The 16,128-nt window shown below is 45.9% G+C and overlaps 2 protein-coding genes across 2 annotated transcripts in view; one reads left to right on the top strand and one right to left on the bottom strand.

Annotated features, from left to right (window-relative positions):
• Positions 1–1,103: 1,103 nt before the first annotated feature.
• LOC306917885 (large ribosomal subunit protein uL18m-like) lies at positions 1,104–6,830 on the bottom strand. Its single transcript, XM_079530777.1, has 4 exons — positions 6,585–6,830; positions 4,896–5,109; positions 3,904–4,141; positions 1,104–2,677 (listed from the first exon to the last, which is right to left on the bottom strand). Exons 1-4 carry the CDS (start codon positions 6,655–6,657, stop codon positions 2,600–2,602), a joined length of 603 nt encoding a protein of 200 aa, XP_079386903.1. The 5' UTR covers positions 6,658–6,830; the 3' UTR covers positions 1,104–2,599.
• A 7,166-nt stretch (positions 6,831–13,996) lies between these two features.
• LOC306917888 (uncharacterized protein) overlaps positions 13,997–16,128 on the top strand; it is a 12,794-nt gene continuing 10,662 nt past the window's right edge. Inside the window, exons 1-2 of the mRNA XM_079530781.1 lie at positions 13,997–14,123; positions 14,269–14,358. Of these exons, the coding sequence (XP_079386907.1) occupies positions 14,296–14,358 (63 nt within the window). The 5' untranslated portion in view covers positions 13,997–14,123; positions 14,269–14,295. The remainder of the gene's footprint in view (positions 14,124–14,268; positions 14,359–16,128) is intronic.

The following is a 16,128-nucleotide window of genomic DNA, read 5'->3' as shown; positions in this document are numbered from 1 at the left end:
CCTCTCAATAAAGTTCAAGTTCACACACTATTTTTCGGGAGGAAACTTAATAACTTGTTGTTTCAAAAATGTTGAACCAATGGAAAGTAGTAAAGTGCTTTGGACAAAACCTCTTAACTCCATTGGACCCTCAAACTGTCTGCTATAAAGCAGCTAACTCCACCACCTCTCCCCCTCTCAAACTGTCTGCTATAAAGCAGCTAACTCCACCACCTCTCCCCCTCTCAAACTGTCTGCTATAAAGCAGCTAACTCCACCACCTCTCCCCCTCTCAAACTGTCTGCTATAAAGCAGCTAACTCCACCACCTCTCCCCCTCTCAAACGGTCTGCTATAAAGCAGCTAACTCCACCACCTCTCCCCCTCTCAAAATGTCTGCTATAAAGCAGCTAACTCCACCACCTCTCATGGACGCAATTGTTATATAAAGACACAACACCAAAAATATAAGGTTTTCTTAATTTCCTGAAAATGAGCATTATGGAGTTATGAGGTTTCTTCCCGACAGCAGAGATTATGTTATCATTGTGTTCTAATCAACCATTCTTCACTTCCACAAAGCACTTTATCCACATTCACCTCTGAGCCAAATGATGCTGTCAAACATTAGATATTAGATAACGATATGTTAACATGTTATCTGTTCATTTAAATATGCTGTCACATTATAGAAACAATGTTATGTTCATTTAAATATGCTGTCATCTATATGTTAACATGTTATCTGTTCATTTAAATATGCTGTCACATTATAGAAACAATGTTATGTTCATTTAAATATGCTGTCATCTATATGTTAACATGTTATCTGTTCATTTAAACATAATGTTCACATGTTAACTATCCATCTGTTCATTTAAATATGCTGTCAACCCAACTTCAGTGGTGTTATTTTACCATCTATTCATTGTAATAATGCTGATAAAAGCATTATTTTACCATCTATTAATTGTAATAATGCTGATAAAGTATTATTTTACATTCACATAAATCATTGTTCACGTCAGTAATGTTTCAATAAAGCTGTAAGACCAAATTCAATGTTATTTCACATCCATTCATTTAATCGTGTTCAGATAAAACTGATGTTATCTTACCTTCACATGCATTTAAACCAGGGGTGCCCAAAAAGGTCCCGCCCCGCCATGACGACGCCAGGCCCAGGAAATGAATCCCAATGCATTTTTCCCTCATAGACATTTCATAAAGTATTTATTTAAAGACCTTTTAAGCGTCGTACGAAGCCAACTCGAGTCGTGACAAATCATGACGACACAATATTTTGGACCAAACTAATAATTACAAAGAAGAAAAACAACAAAAAAAGTGTTGTAACCTGCCGTTATTTTCTACTTTCTAATTCTTTGTTTGGCCCAAAACATTGTGTTTATTGTCGTGATTTGTCACGACAAGAGTTGTCTTTGTCCGCGGCGTAAACGTCTTTAAATAAATACTTTCTGAAAAGTCTATGAGGAAAATGAACGGGGATTTATTTTCCGGGTCTCTCGAGGGGGCGGGGCTGCGACGCTCTATACCAGTAGATCACAAAGGCTGTACAGGTAGATCACATGACATGGCCCTAAAGGCTGTACAGGTAGATCACATGACATGGCCCTAAAGGCTGTACAGGTAGATCACATGACATGGCCCTAAAGGCTGTACAGGTAGATCACATGACATGGCCCTAAAGGCTGTACAGGTAGATCACATGACATGGCCCTAAAGGCTGTACAGGTAGATCACATGACATGGCCCTAAAGGCTGTACAGGTAGATCACATGACATGGCCCTAAAGGCTGTACAGGTAGATCACATGACATGGCCCTAAAGGCTGTACAGGTAGATCACATGACATGGCCCTAAAGGCTGTACAGGTAGATCACATGACATGGCCCTAAAGGCTGTACAGGTAGATCACATGACATGGCCCTAAAGGCTGTACAGGTAGATCACATGACATGGCCCTAAAACAATACATATATTTTTGACATCTGCCACTTGAAATAAGGTGACTTGATTGACAGCAAAAAGGGCCTGTCAGCTCAACCCACAATGCAAATATTTTGTTGCTGTGCACAAAAACTTTGGTAGCATTAGAAATGAAATACAAAAGACCCTACCTATTCCATTTCTCCCGCTCTATTTCCCATTCCAAGTGCATGTGTCTTGTATGTAATGCCAGCTCCACTATTCTAAAGCACCCTCGGGTACATATTTAAACTATTTTCTTTCGGTGGGTAGATCTCGTTGCATGTTGTCATTTTGAAAGTAGCTCTCAAGTCAAAGAAGTGTGGGCACCCCTGCTTTAAATCATTGTTCACTGAGTTTATCTTATTCTGTTGGTTCCTCAATGTTTACAGAACAAATAAATACATTATTATTCTACTGTTTACAGAACAAATAAAGACATTGTTATTCTACTGTTTACAGAACAAATAAAGACATTGTTATTCTACTGTTTACAGAACATTTTGTTTGTCAACCGTCTTTATTCAGTAAAGGAACAACGTGGTCATGTGACTCTGCTCCGTGAGAAATGTCTGAGAAACAGTCGAGTTCAGGTTCCAATTGGCCTTTGACCTCTGACCCTGAGAGGAAGGTCAGGTTCCAACGTACTTCCTCCTGGGTTCACTCAGCGTGACTCCTCCTTCCTTCATGGCCGTCCTGAAGGACTGGACCTGTTTTAATAAAACGCAACCATTATATTATTATAACTACTATAATATATAACACTACTACACAACCATTATATTATTATAACTACTATAATATATAACACTACTACACAACCATTATATTATTATAACTACTATAATATATATAACACTACTACACAACTATTAACTAACTGGGTTCACACAGAGTGACTCAGTCGACATCTTCAAAGGCAGGTTAAAAACCTTTCTGTTTCGTAAACATTTCCCTATGATGTCACCCGATTCTCTTATCCAGGTCTATGATGTCACCCGATTCTCTTATCCAGGTCTATGATGTCACCCGATTCTCTTATCCAGGTCTATGATGTCACCTGGTCTATAAGGGTTATACAGCGCTGTGCCAACCCCTCTATAGACCACCCTGGGCACAGCGCTGTGCCAACCCCTCTATAGACCACCCTGGGCACAGCGCTGTGCCAACCCCTCTATAGACCACCCTGGGCACAGCGCTGTGCCAACCCCTCTATAGACCACCCTGGGCACAGCGCTGTGTCAACCCCTCTATAGACCACCCTGGGCACAGCGCTGTGCCAACCCCTCTATAGACCACCCTGGGCACAGCGCTGTGCCCACACCTCTATAGACCACCCTCCTGATGTCCGCCTGGGCACAGCGCTGTGCCAACCCCTCTATAGACCACCCTGGGCACAGCGCTGTGCCAACCCCTCTATAGACCACCCTGGGCACAGCGCTGTGCCAACCCCTCTATACACCACCCTGGGCACAGCGCTGTGCCAACCCCTCTATAGACCACCCTGGGCACAGCGCTTTTCCAACCCCTCTATAGACCACCCTGGGCACAGCGCTGTGCCAACCCCTCTATAGACCACCCTCCTGATGTCCGCCTGGGCACAGCGCTGTGCCAACCCCTCTATAGACCACCCTGGGCACAGCGCTGTGCCAACCCCTCTATTGACCAGTATAATAGATGTATAGTAGTATAATAACCCATTTTGACCTGAGATCAGAATCTAAAAATGTCTTCTACATCCTGACAGTTTTCTGAAAAAGCTATGTTTCTATGTCAGTCGTTCTTCGATTTTTCAAAAATAGCAGACCTACAAGCTCGTGGCGCGCCACTCGGTGGCGCGCTATGAGCTTGTAGATCTGCTATTTTTCAACAGCTAAAGCATAACATAATGCTAACACCAAAAGGGGTTCCCGCCCAGAATGTGATGTTAACTCACAGCGTCAGAGCGGTAGGTCCAGGGAACAGCTCTATAGACCATCCTCATGATGCCCGCCTGGGCGCAGCGCCGTGCCAACACCTCGCCCACAGCCTGGCACGCCGCCACGCAGTGGGTGGAGCCTAGCTCCTGTTTCACCGCCCACTCCCGCGTGGAACAGGACAGAACGGGACTCGAACCGCCGGACGCCGAAAACACCTCCGCTGTCACGTGATGCTGGGTCCTAGAGAACACCAGTCTGTAGGGGTCAGAGGTGAAAGGTCACGTGATGCTGGGTCCTAGAGAACACCAGTCTGTAGTAGTCAGAGGTGAAAGGTCACGTGATGCTGGGTCCTAGAGAACACCAGTCTGTAGGGGTCAGAGGTGAAAGGTCACGTGATGCTGGGTCCTAGAGAACACCAGTCTGTAGGGGTCAGAGGTGAAAGGTCACGTGATGCTGGGTCCTAGAGAACACCAGTCTATAGGGGTCCGAGGTGAAAGGTCACGTGATGCTGGGTCCTAGAGAACACCAGTCTGTAGGGGTCAGAGGTGAAAGGTCACGTGATGCTGGGTCCTAGAGAACACCAGTCTGTAGGGGTCAGAGGTGAAAGGTCACGTGATGCTGGGTCCTAGAGAACACCAGTCTGTAGGGGTCAGAGGTGAAAGGTCACGTGATGCTGGGGAGTGAGTCTGCAGTTCTGATTGCAATGGGAAGACAGGCAGGCAGACAGACAGACAGACAGACAGACAGACAGACAGACAGACAGACAGACAGACAGACAGACAGACAGACAGACAGAAAGGCAGACAGACAGACAGGCAGGCAGGCAGGCAGGCAGGCAGGCAGGCAGACAGACAGAAAGGCAGGCAGACAGACAGACAGGCAGGCAGGCAGGCAGGCAGGCAGGCAGGCAGACAGACAGGCAGGCAGGCAGACAGACAGACAGACAGACAGGCAGGCAGGCAGACAGACAGGCAGGCAGGCAGGCAGGCAGGCAGGCAGACAGACAGACCTGTGGTAGAACTCTCGGTGAGGCCAGGTTGTGGCCCATCCTCGGTCCTTCACAGCGAGGGCCATCTGCTCCAGGTTCCTGGGGTTCCTGTTGGTGAAGGTCTGGCTGACGGCCTCCTCTGAGCCGGGCCTGGGTCCAGGACCGCTGGCTCCAGGTTCCTCTTCCTCTGAGGAGGCTCTGGGTCTGGGCTGGGCGACGGCACTCAACCAGCGAACTGACCAACCAGACACACAGAACCACAGACACAGACACTCTCTTGTCTTTATCCAGAGCGACTAACAGTCCTTGCATTCACATCTCCATCTAGCCGCAAGTTATTGCAACACTAGATTGTTATAATGAGGATGAATCTATACCAAAACCCTCCATCCATTTATAATGAGGATGAATCTATACCAAAACCCTCCATCCATTTATAATGAGGATGAATCTATACCAAAACCCTCCATCCATTTATAATGAGGATGAATCTATACCAAAACCCTCCATCCATTTATAATGAGGATGAATCTATACCAAAACCCAACATCCATTTATAATGAGGATGAATCTATACCAAAACCCAACATCGACAGCCCCGATGAGCTCTTTTTTTATTAACGGGTCGCACAGCTGCCTCCTGCATTATGTACACATTCACAACTAAATAATCACAGAATAAAGTATCTCATCATAACAATCATGCCTGTGGTGGAGTTTTATGAAACAAACTCTTTGCAGATTGAAGGATAATTCAAGCTTGTCCTAAAGCTGCAATGTTGGTGAGTTAGTTTAATTGAATGTTGTTTAATACAATCAGATCAGACATTTCAGAATCAGAATCACTTTATTTGTCATTTTCTTATGTACTTGCATACAAAAGAACATGAAATACCGTTTCCCCTCAGTTATTGGCAGTGCAACATAAAACATAGAGCCTATTTAAAAAACACAAGCTAAAAACTAAAACATTTAAAAAGAGCCCCAGTATGTATGATGACATGCAATTCATATGGAAAAGACATTTCTATTTGGATCAATAGATGGAGGGTGTTGCAACTCTAGATTAATTCAACCCATTATTAGAACAAAATCTAGTGTCGGCTAGACTTATCCTACCTTAAACATGTGTAACTAAATCAGAATTTTGATTGATTGATTGAAACTAAACTAAACATGTGTAACTAAATCAGAATTTTGATTGATTGAAACTAAACTAAACATGTGTAACTAAATCAGAATTTTGATTGATTGATTGAAACTAAACTAAACATGTGTAACTAAATTAGAATTTTGATTGATTGATTGAAATATTTATTAACAGTTTGCAGAATTACAGTACATTTCAAGCACAAACTCAATACAAAGACTGTTAACTGTGAGTGGACGACCCAATTAAGCATTACACTTGTTTACAAGAGGGTCCACCATGTTCAATTCATCAAAACATTTAGAGACGTACAAATAGACACTTCTATATAGCCAAAGAACAGAACAGGAATTCATCATAAAGGAGGTAAAAAGGGAAAAGAAACATATACAGTGAGGGGAAAAGGGGTGGGGGGGGATTCAGATTTTATGGGGGCCAGTTTCTAATTGCAGCCGTCCGTAGGTGCCCTTTGAGAGGGTGTGAAGGAGTCAAGGGATTCGCATGTCTTAATGACTCATTAACAGAGTAATTCATGTGTAATTAAATAATCATTTGAGTACCTGGTGATTTCAGAGCTGGATTTGAACACAGAAACATCCGCAGATGGAGATTAATTTCTCCTAAAAGTGCCATCTCTGTCCTCACATGTAGCCTCAGTCTGACACAATTACGTTGTATTATTATTACAACGTTAATAAAGTAATATTTAATATCATATATTCGTTAAACAGCTTCGTTAACGTTAACACTCTGCCATATTTGACATTCGGACAACATCCGGTGTGCAGCGTTAAAAAGAGGCCCGGACGGAAACAAACACTTTAAACAGATCAGTTCCGTCTCTAACAGTTCCTACTCCGCTGTGCGCTTCTGGCTGTCTGAGGAGGTTTACGGTACAACAGCGACGCCCTGTGGGTGCATGTGCTCATTACACCACTATGCAATGCATAGTACAGTACAGTACAGTACAGTACAGTACAGTACAGTACAGTACAGTACAGTACAGTACAGTACAGTACAGTACAGTACAGTAACATTACTCAACCAGGGGTCCCCGAGGGAGTTCCAGGTGGTCCGGGGACCCCCTGGGGTCCTTGAGGGAGGTCCAGGTGGGGAGTTCCAGGTGGTCCGAGGACCCCCTGGGGTCCTTGAGGGAGTTCCAGGTGGTCCGGGGACCCCCAGGGATCCTTGAGGGGGTTCCAGAGGGGTCCCCGAGGGAGTTCCAGGTGGTCCGGGGACCCCCTGGGGTCCATGAGGTTCCAGGGTGTCCCTAGCTAAATGATAGTTTGGAACCAAATGGACCCTTATCGGTCTGTAACTCTGAGAGTGTACAAACGGAACCAAATGGACCCTTATGGGTCTACTCTGTACTGTACACTCTCAGAGTTAAATTAACATTGATTTTACAATATAAATTGGGGGTCCCAGAGATAGAAATGCCATTAAATGGGGGTCCGTAGAACTAATGCATGTAAAACTGGGGGTCCTTCAAATTAAACAGGTTGAGAATCACTGCCAGAGCTGTAAAAATCTTCTCTCATGGGGGTCCCTGGCATAGCTTTTCAAATGGGGGTCCGCGGGGCTCATTAGTGTAATTTTGGGGGTCCTTGACATGAAAAGGTTTGGGAAACACTGCTTTAAGGCACTTTATTATTTAATCATTGGTATTGGCAGACATTAGACCTATAGCAGTGGTCCGGGGACCCCCAGGGGTCCTTGAGGGGGTTCCAGGTGGTCCGGGGACCCCCACGGGCCCTTGGGGGTTCCAGGTGGTCCGGGGACCCCCAGGGGTCCTCGAGGGGGTTCCAGGTGGTCCGGGGACCACCAGGGGTCCTCGAGGGGGGACCACCAGGGGTCCTCCAGGGGGTTCCAGGTGGTCCGGGGACCACCAGGGGTCCTCCTCGAGGGGGTTCCAGGTGGTCCGGGGACCCCCAGGGGTCCTCGAGGGGGTTCCAGGTGGTCCGGGGACCACCAGGGGTCCTCCTCGAGGGGGTTCCAGGTGGTCCGGGGACCCCCAGGGGTCCTCGAGGGGGTTCCAGGACCCCCAGGGGTCCTCGAGGGGGTTCCAGGTGGTCCGGGGACCACCAGGGGTCCTCCTCGAGGGGGTTCCAGGTGGTCCGGGGACCCCCAGGGGTCCTCGAGGGGGTTCCAGGTGGTCCGGGGACCACCAGGGGTCCTCCTCGAGGGGGTTCCAGGTGGTCCGGGGACCACCAGGGGTCCTCGAGGAGGTTCCAGGTGGTCCGGGGACCACCAGGGGTCCTCGAGGGGGTTCCAGATGGTCCGGGGACCACCAGGGGTCCTTGGGGGTTCCAGGTGGTCCGGGGACCCCCAGGGGTCCTTGGGGGTTCCAGGTGGTCCGGGGACCACCAGGGGTCCTCCTCGAGGGGGTTCCAGGTGGTCCGGGGACCCCCAGGGGTCCTCGAGGGGGTTCCAGGTGGTCCGGGGACCACCAGGGGTCCTCCTCGAGGGGGTTCCAGGTGGTCCGGGGACCCCCAGGGGTCCTCGAGGGGGTTCCAGGTGGTCCGGGGACCACCAGGGGTCCTCCTCGAGGGGGTTCCAGGTGGTCCGGGGACCACCAGGGGTCCTCGAGGAGGTTCCAGGTGGTCCGGGGACCACCAGGGGTCCTCGAGGGGGTTCCAGATGGTCCGGGGACCACCAGGGGTCCTTGGGGGTTCCAGGTGGTCCGGGGACCACCAGGGGTCCTCCTCGAGGGGGTTCCAGGTGGTCCGGGGACCCCCAGGGGTCCTCGAGGGGGTTCCAGGTGGTCCGGGGACCACCAGGGGTCCTCCTCGAGGGGGTTCCAGGGTGTCCGGGGACTACCAGGGGTCCTCGAGGGGGTTCCAGGTGGTCCGGGGACCACCAGGGGTCCTCGAGGGGGTTCCAGATGGTCCGGGGACCACCAGGGGTCCTTGGGGGTTCCAGGTGGTCCGGGGACCCCCAGGGGTCCTTGGGGGTTCCAGGTGGTCCGGGGACCACCAGGGGTCCTTGAGGGGGTTGCACGTGGTCCGGGGACCACCAGGGGTCCTTGAGGGGGTTGCAGGTGGTCCGGGGACCACCAGGGGTCCTTGAGGTCCTTGAGGTTCCAGGTGGTTTTGGGTCTGAGAGGCTAAATGTCATCAAACGGTGGTCCGTGGCTCAGATGGGTCTGAGAGGCTAAATGTCATCAGGTGGTCCGTGGCTCAAATGGGTCTGAGAGGCTAAATGTCATCAAATGGTGGTCCGTGGCTCAAATGGGTCTGAGAGGCTAAATGTCATCAAACGGTGGTCCGTGGCTCAAATACAGAATAAATAAATAATGGATTGTGAAAAGGGTTGAAAACCTCTTCATTACATTCCAGAACGGTACATTAGCGCCGCTCTGTGGGTGCATGTGGTCATTACACCACCACGCATTTCAGTACATCATATTAAATTACAGTACGGTACATTATTAATTAGAGAATTGAATGCGTTTAATTAAATTACATGTTTATTTGTTAAACTAAATGATAGAACATTATTTAAAACAACTGTTGATTTAAATACACAAAGTTTAAAAAACATTTGAGAATCCGGCTAACAAGCGAAAATAGCAGACCTACAAGCCCACGAGGCGTCGCCCGCTGCGACTCGTTGTGAGCTTGTAGATCTGTTGTTTTCAGCAGAAAGACCGCTTCCTGGTTTCTCTTACAGGCGGAAGTGCTCTTATTGTTATAACCGTGTGACTTAACGGAAGAACTGGTTTTATTTTGAAGTGCAGGCGGAAGTGCTTTTTTCGTTTTAACGTGTCACTTAACGGACCAACTGGTTTTAATTTGAAGAGCAGGCGGAAGTGCTCTTATTGTTATAACCGTGTCACTTAACGGACCAACTTGTTTTAATTTGAAGAGCAGGCGGAAGTGCTCTTATTGTCATAACCGTGTCACTTAACGGACCAACTTGTTTTTATTTGAAGAGCAGGCGGAAGTGCTCTTATTGTCATAACCGTGTCACTTAACGGACCAACTGGTTTTAATTTGAAGAGCAGGCGGAAGTGCTCTTATTGTCATAACCGTGTCACTTAACGGACCAACTTGTTTTAATTTGAAGAGCAGGCGGAAGTGCTCTTATTGTCATAACCGTGTCACTTAACGGACCAACTTGTTTTTATTTGAAGAGCAGGCGGAAGTGCTCTTTATTGTCATAACCGTGTCACTTAACGGACCAACTTGTTTTTATTTGAAGAGCAGGCGGAAGTGCTCTTATTGTCATAACCGTGTCACTTAACGGAACAACTGGTTTTAATTTGAAGAGCAGGCGGAAGTGCTCTTATTGTCATAACCGTGTCACTTAATGAACCAACTGGTTTTATTTTGAAGAGCAGGCGGAAGTGCTCTTATTGTTATAACCGTGTCACTTAACGGACCAACAGGTTTTAATTTGAAGAGCGGACGGAAGTGCTCTCATGGTTTCTGGTGGTGATTTAACAGCGCTAATGAAACAAACACATCATGATGTTTTAGAACGTCTTTAAAACCCATACACATTTAATATCGTTACTATTATTGTTATTAATGTCGTATAAAATGAAATAATTATGTTTTAGAACGTCTTTAAAACCCATAAACATTTAATATCGTTACTATTATTGTTATTTTTATATTTTTCTCGGCGCTCATCAACATCCATTCATTTAAAAATGTATATTCTGCAATTCTCCATTAACACCACAGGATGGCAGCAAAGCCTAGATTTAGCGTATTTTTTGCAAATGGGTCTTAAAATGAGGAGAAATAATGTAAATTTACCACAGGCTATATGAGCACTTAACACCTATTATAATAATAATAATAATAATAATAATAATACTGATTGATTGATTGATTGATTGATTGATTGATTGATGTATTGAGCATTATATGTCACAGTATGTAGAATGGGTACATTTCATTATATTTCACAGTATGTAGAATGGGTACATTTCATTATATTTCACAGTATGTAGAATGGGTACATTTCATTATATTTCACAGTATGTAGAATGGGTACATTTCATTATATTTCACAGTATGTAGAATGGGTACATTTCATTATATTTCACAGTATGTAGAATGGGTACATTTCATTATATTTCACAGTATGTAGAATGGGTACATTTCATTATATTTCAGTCAATACACAAACTTCTGCTTTGATGACGACACCATGATAAAACACGAAGACTTGTTTCCATCAGGGTCCTCCATTTCAATTCATCATAACATTTAAAGACGTGCAAATATACACTTCTATGAGGAAACAAAAAAATAAATCTGCATAGCCACAGGTTTTAGGTTGCTTGGCAACACGGTAGCCAATCAGGAGGCAGGCTGGACCCTCCAGGCTATGGGGTGTACACTACAGTACACTCTGGTGCGCGTGCGCGCCATGCCTTAAATAAAGAAGACTAAATTATTACATTTGAATCAGCTTCAAAATAAAACAGCAGTAAATATGTGGACAGTATACAGAGTATAAATGTAAAGCCAACAGCTCGTGCAGGTGAGTCTATATAAACTGTTTAAATTAGTTGTTGGTTTATTTGATCTCTTACTGATGATCAGTCATGGATGGACCTCAGCCTGCTGTGTGTCTTCCTCCATTTATAACCTTTTATAAAGATTTATAAACCTTTATAAATGTTATCTAAATCTCTCTGCTCAGAGCCACGGATGGTATGATTCTCCTCGGGTTGGTAGAAGAACCGAATCTTCACTGTTGTTACAGAAAAACACTTTTTAATCACATCCCTGGACCTTTTCACTGTTTGTTTCACCATGCCTTCAACTAGGCGCCCCTATCGGCCGGCAGGTGTACTGCACTCTGATTACATTATAACTCTATGAGTAGAAACGTCCAGGGATGTGATTAAAAAGTGTTTTTCTGTAACAACAGTGAAGATTCGGTTCTTTTACCAACCCGAGGAGGATCCGACCATCCGTGGCTCTAAGCAGAGAGCTTTAGATAACATTTATAAAGGTGTATAAAGGTTATAAATGGAGGAAGACACACAGCAGGCTGAGGTCCATCCAAGACGTCATGTTGAACCATCATGGCTGCTAAAGGTTGTTGTGAAGCTAAAACAACATCATCTGAATGAATGCTGACCGTTAGAGACAGTAGATAAATAATGATGCTTTATTCTCATGTATATTGAGTGTGTTTTTAATCATATTAATTATACTAAAGAAGCATTATTATATTGTAGTTTAGCTTGTTGTATATTTGTCATGCATGGTGCTGTAGCTCAGCTGTTAGCAGCTGGTTGGTTTAGGATGGACACGAATGTCAATGTGCGTCTATTCATTATAATATAATTATAATGTTTCTGTATTCATTATAATATAATTATAATGTATCTGTATTCATTATATAAACTGTTTATAATGTCCCTCTATGGACACGAATGTCAATGTGTGTCTATTCATTATAATATAATTATAATGTTTCTGTATTCATTATAATATAATTATTATGTATCTGTATTCATTATATAAACTGTTTATAATGTCCCTCTATGGACACGAATGTCAATGTGTGTCTATTCATTATACTGTTTATTATAATGTCTCTATTCATTATACTGTTTATTATAATGTCTCTATTCATTATACTGTTTATTATAATGTCTCTATTCATTATACTGTTTATTATAATGTCTCTATTCATTATACTGTTTATTCATTATATATACTGTTTTTAATTTGATCATCACAGAGTGAAGCCATGTTTCAGCAGTGTGTTATATTAATGTTAATATTAATGTATTGACCACAGAGTGAAGCCATGTTTCAGCAGTGTGTTATATTAATGTTAATATTAATGTATTGACCACAGAGTGAAGCCATGTTTCAGCCACAGTGTGTTCTGTTGGCTGCTGTTTGCTCCCTGCCTCTCACTGCAGGTAAGTTATAATAATAATAATAATAATTATTATTATTATTATCACTCCTCTCACTGCAGGTAAGTTATAATAATAATAATTATTATTATTATTATCACTCCTCTCACTGCAGGTATATTAGGTGAGGACGTGCAGGTGGTCTGCGTGGGGAAGGACTTCCGTCTTCCTGTTTATTCGGTTTCCAGAGTGGTCACATTTACACCCTCGTCACCCCCGGGACCCCGGAGGGTCCTTCTGGAGAAGAACGATGTAAATATATATGAATGTTTAGACTACCCTGTAGTTTATAATAGACATAAATATTAATGTTTAGACTACCCTGTAGTTTATAATAGACATATATATTAATGTTTAGACTACCCTGTAGTTTATAATAGACATAAATATTAATGTTTAGACTACCCTGTAGTTTATAATAGATATATATAATAATGTTTAGACTAGGTTATTCTATAGTATATAATAGATATATATTAATGTTTAGACTAGGTTATCCTGTCGGCGGCGGTGGCTCAGGGGTAGAGTGGCTGGATGGTAACCGCAAGGTTGCCTGTTCGAACCTGGGCTCCCCCAGAGTTAGTGTCGAAGTGTCCTTGAGCAAGACACTGAACCCCAACTTGCTCCCGATGTGCTGGCTAGTGCCTTGCATGGTTTCTGCCGCCATCGGTGTATGAATGTGTGTGTGAATGGGTGAATTGATGCACAATCTATGTAAAGCGCCTTGGATAAAGGCGCTATGTAAATGCACCATTTACCATTTACCATTTAGTTTATAATAGACATAAATATATTAATGTTTAATGTGGCTGAAAACTGTCAGGATTTAGAAGACATTTTATATATTTCGACGTCAGGCCTAAATGGGTTAATTTGGATGAATGTGTTTATATTGAGGAGTGCATGTTTACACTGTGAATCCAGTTGGACTAAGACTAAGTTTAGCTATAACTGTACATTCATTGTTAAAATATGCTAACCGTACATTCATTGTTTCAGGTCAAAGACCTGACAGGTGTCAATCATTCAGATACAGTAATAGTAATAGATTACATGTTGTTTCAGGTAAAGGACTCCCGGTTCCAGTGGACTAGAGACAGGATGCTGGTTCTGACAGCTGTCAATCATTCAGATCAGGGTCTTTATTCCATCAAACTGTCCTCTGGATTCACCTACGAGTCTGTCCGTCTGTCTATCTCAGGTTAGTGTCTGTCTGTCTGTCTGTCTGTCTGTCTGTCTGTCTGTCTGTCTGTCTTTCTGATTTTCATTGTTCCTAACTTGCATCGTTCCCGGTCACATGTCTAGTATTTATAATTGTATAATATTTATATAACATTCTTTCCCAGAATGCATCACTTCATTCAGGAGGCGTTATGGAGAAACCTTCCAGCACATCCTGCCTCCCGATGCCTCCGTCCTTGAGTTCAGCTCCGCCGGTGGTTATTATTATTATTACACATTCCGCCACTAGTTCTGGGTGCCAGCCTCTAGTTCAGTGCTAGCCTCTAGTTCTGGATGCTAGCCTCTAGTTCTGGGTGCCTGACTCAGTGCCAGCCTCTAGTTCTGGGTGCCAGCCTCTAGTTCTGGGTGCCAGCCTCTAGTTCTGGGTGCCAGCCTCTAGTTCTGGGTGCCTGACTCAGTGCCAGCCTCTAGTTCTGGGTGCTAGCCTCTAGTTCTGGGTGCCAGCCTCTTGTTCTGGGTGCCAGCCTCTAGTTCTGGGTTCCAGCCTCTAGTTCTGGGTGCCTGACTCAGTGCCAGCCTCTAGTTCTGGATGCCTCTAGTTCTGGATGCCTCTAGTTCTGGATGCCAGCCTCTAGTTCTGGGTGCCTGACTCAGTGCCAGCCTCTAGTTCTGGGTGCCAGCCTCTAGTTCTGGGTGCCAGCCTCTAGTTCTGGGTTCCAGCCTCTAGTTCTGGGTGCCTGACTCAGTGCCAGCCTCTAGTTCTGGGTGCCAGCCTCTAGTTCTGGGTGCCTGACTCAGTGCCAGCCTCTAGTTCTGGGTGCCAGCCTCTAGTTCTGGGTGCCTGACTCAGTGCCAGCCTCTAGTTCTGGGTGCCAGCCTCTAGTTCTGGGTGCCTGACTCAGTGCCAGCCTCTAGTTCTGGGTGCCAGCCTCTAGTTATGGGTGCCAGCCTCTAGTTATGGGTGCCAGCCTCTAGTTCTGGGTGCCTGACTCAGTGCCAGCCTCTAGTTCTGGGTGCCAGCCTCTAGTTCTGGGTGCCTGACTCAGTGCCAGCCTCTAGTTCTGGGTGCCTGACTCAGTGCCAGCCTCTAGTTCTGGGTGCCAGCCTCTAGTTCTGGGTGCCAGCCTCTAGTTCTGGGTGCTAGCCTCTAGTTCTGGGTGCCAGCCTCTAGTTCTGGGTGCCAGCCTCTAGTTCTGGGTGCCAGCCTCTAGTTCTGGGTGCCAGCCTCTAGTTCTGGGTGCTAGCCTCTAGTTCTGGGTGCTAGCCTCTAGTTCTGGGTGCCAGCCTCTAGTTCTGGGTGCCAGCCTCTAGTTCAGTGCCAGCCTCTAGTTCTGGATGCCAGTCTCTAGTTCTGGGTGCCTGACTCAGTGCCAGCCTCTAGTTCTGGGTGCCAGCCTCTAGTTCTGGGTTCCAGCCTCTAGTTCTGGGTGCCTGACTCAGTGCCAGCCTCTAGTTCTGGGTGCCAGCCTCTAGTTGTGGGTGCCAGCCTCTAGTTATGGGTGCCAGCCTCTAGTTCTGGGTGCCTGGCACAGTGCCAGCCTCTAGTTCTGGGTGCCAGCCTCTAGTTATGGGTGCCAGCCTCTAGTTCTGGGTGCCTGACTCAGTGCCAGCCTCTAGTTCTGGGTGCCTGACTCAGTGCCAGCCTCTAGTTCTGGGTGCCAGCCTCTAGTTCTGGGTGCCTGACTCAGTGCCAGCCTCTAGTTCTGGATGCCAGCCTCTAGTTCTGGGTGCCTGACTCAGTGCCAGCCTCTAGTTCTGGGTGCCAGCCTCTAGTTCTGGGTGCCAGCCTCTAGTTCTGGGTGCCTGACTCAGTGCCAGCCTCTAGTTCTGGGTGCCAGCCTCTAGTTCTGGGTGCCTGACTCAGTGCCAGCCTCTAGTTCTGGGTGCCAGCCTCTAGTTATGGGTGCCAGCCTCTAGTTATGGGTGCCAGCCTCTAGTTCTGGGTGCCTGACTCAGTGCCAGCCTCTAGTTCTGGGTGCCAGCCTCTAGTTCTGGGTGCCTGACTCAGTGCCAGCCTCTAGTTC

The sequence above is a fragment of the Electrona antarctica genome, assembly GCF_951216825.1.
Source record: "Electrona antarctica genome assembly, contig: scaffold_73, whole genome shotgun sequence".
Lineage (NCBI taxonomy): Eukaryota > Metazoa > Chordata > Actinopteri > Myctophiformes > Myctophidae > Electrona > Electrona antarctica.
Note: the sequence above shows the minus strand (reverse complement) of the source record. Positions and strands in the feature narration are given on the sequence as shown.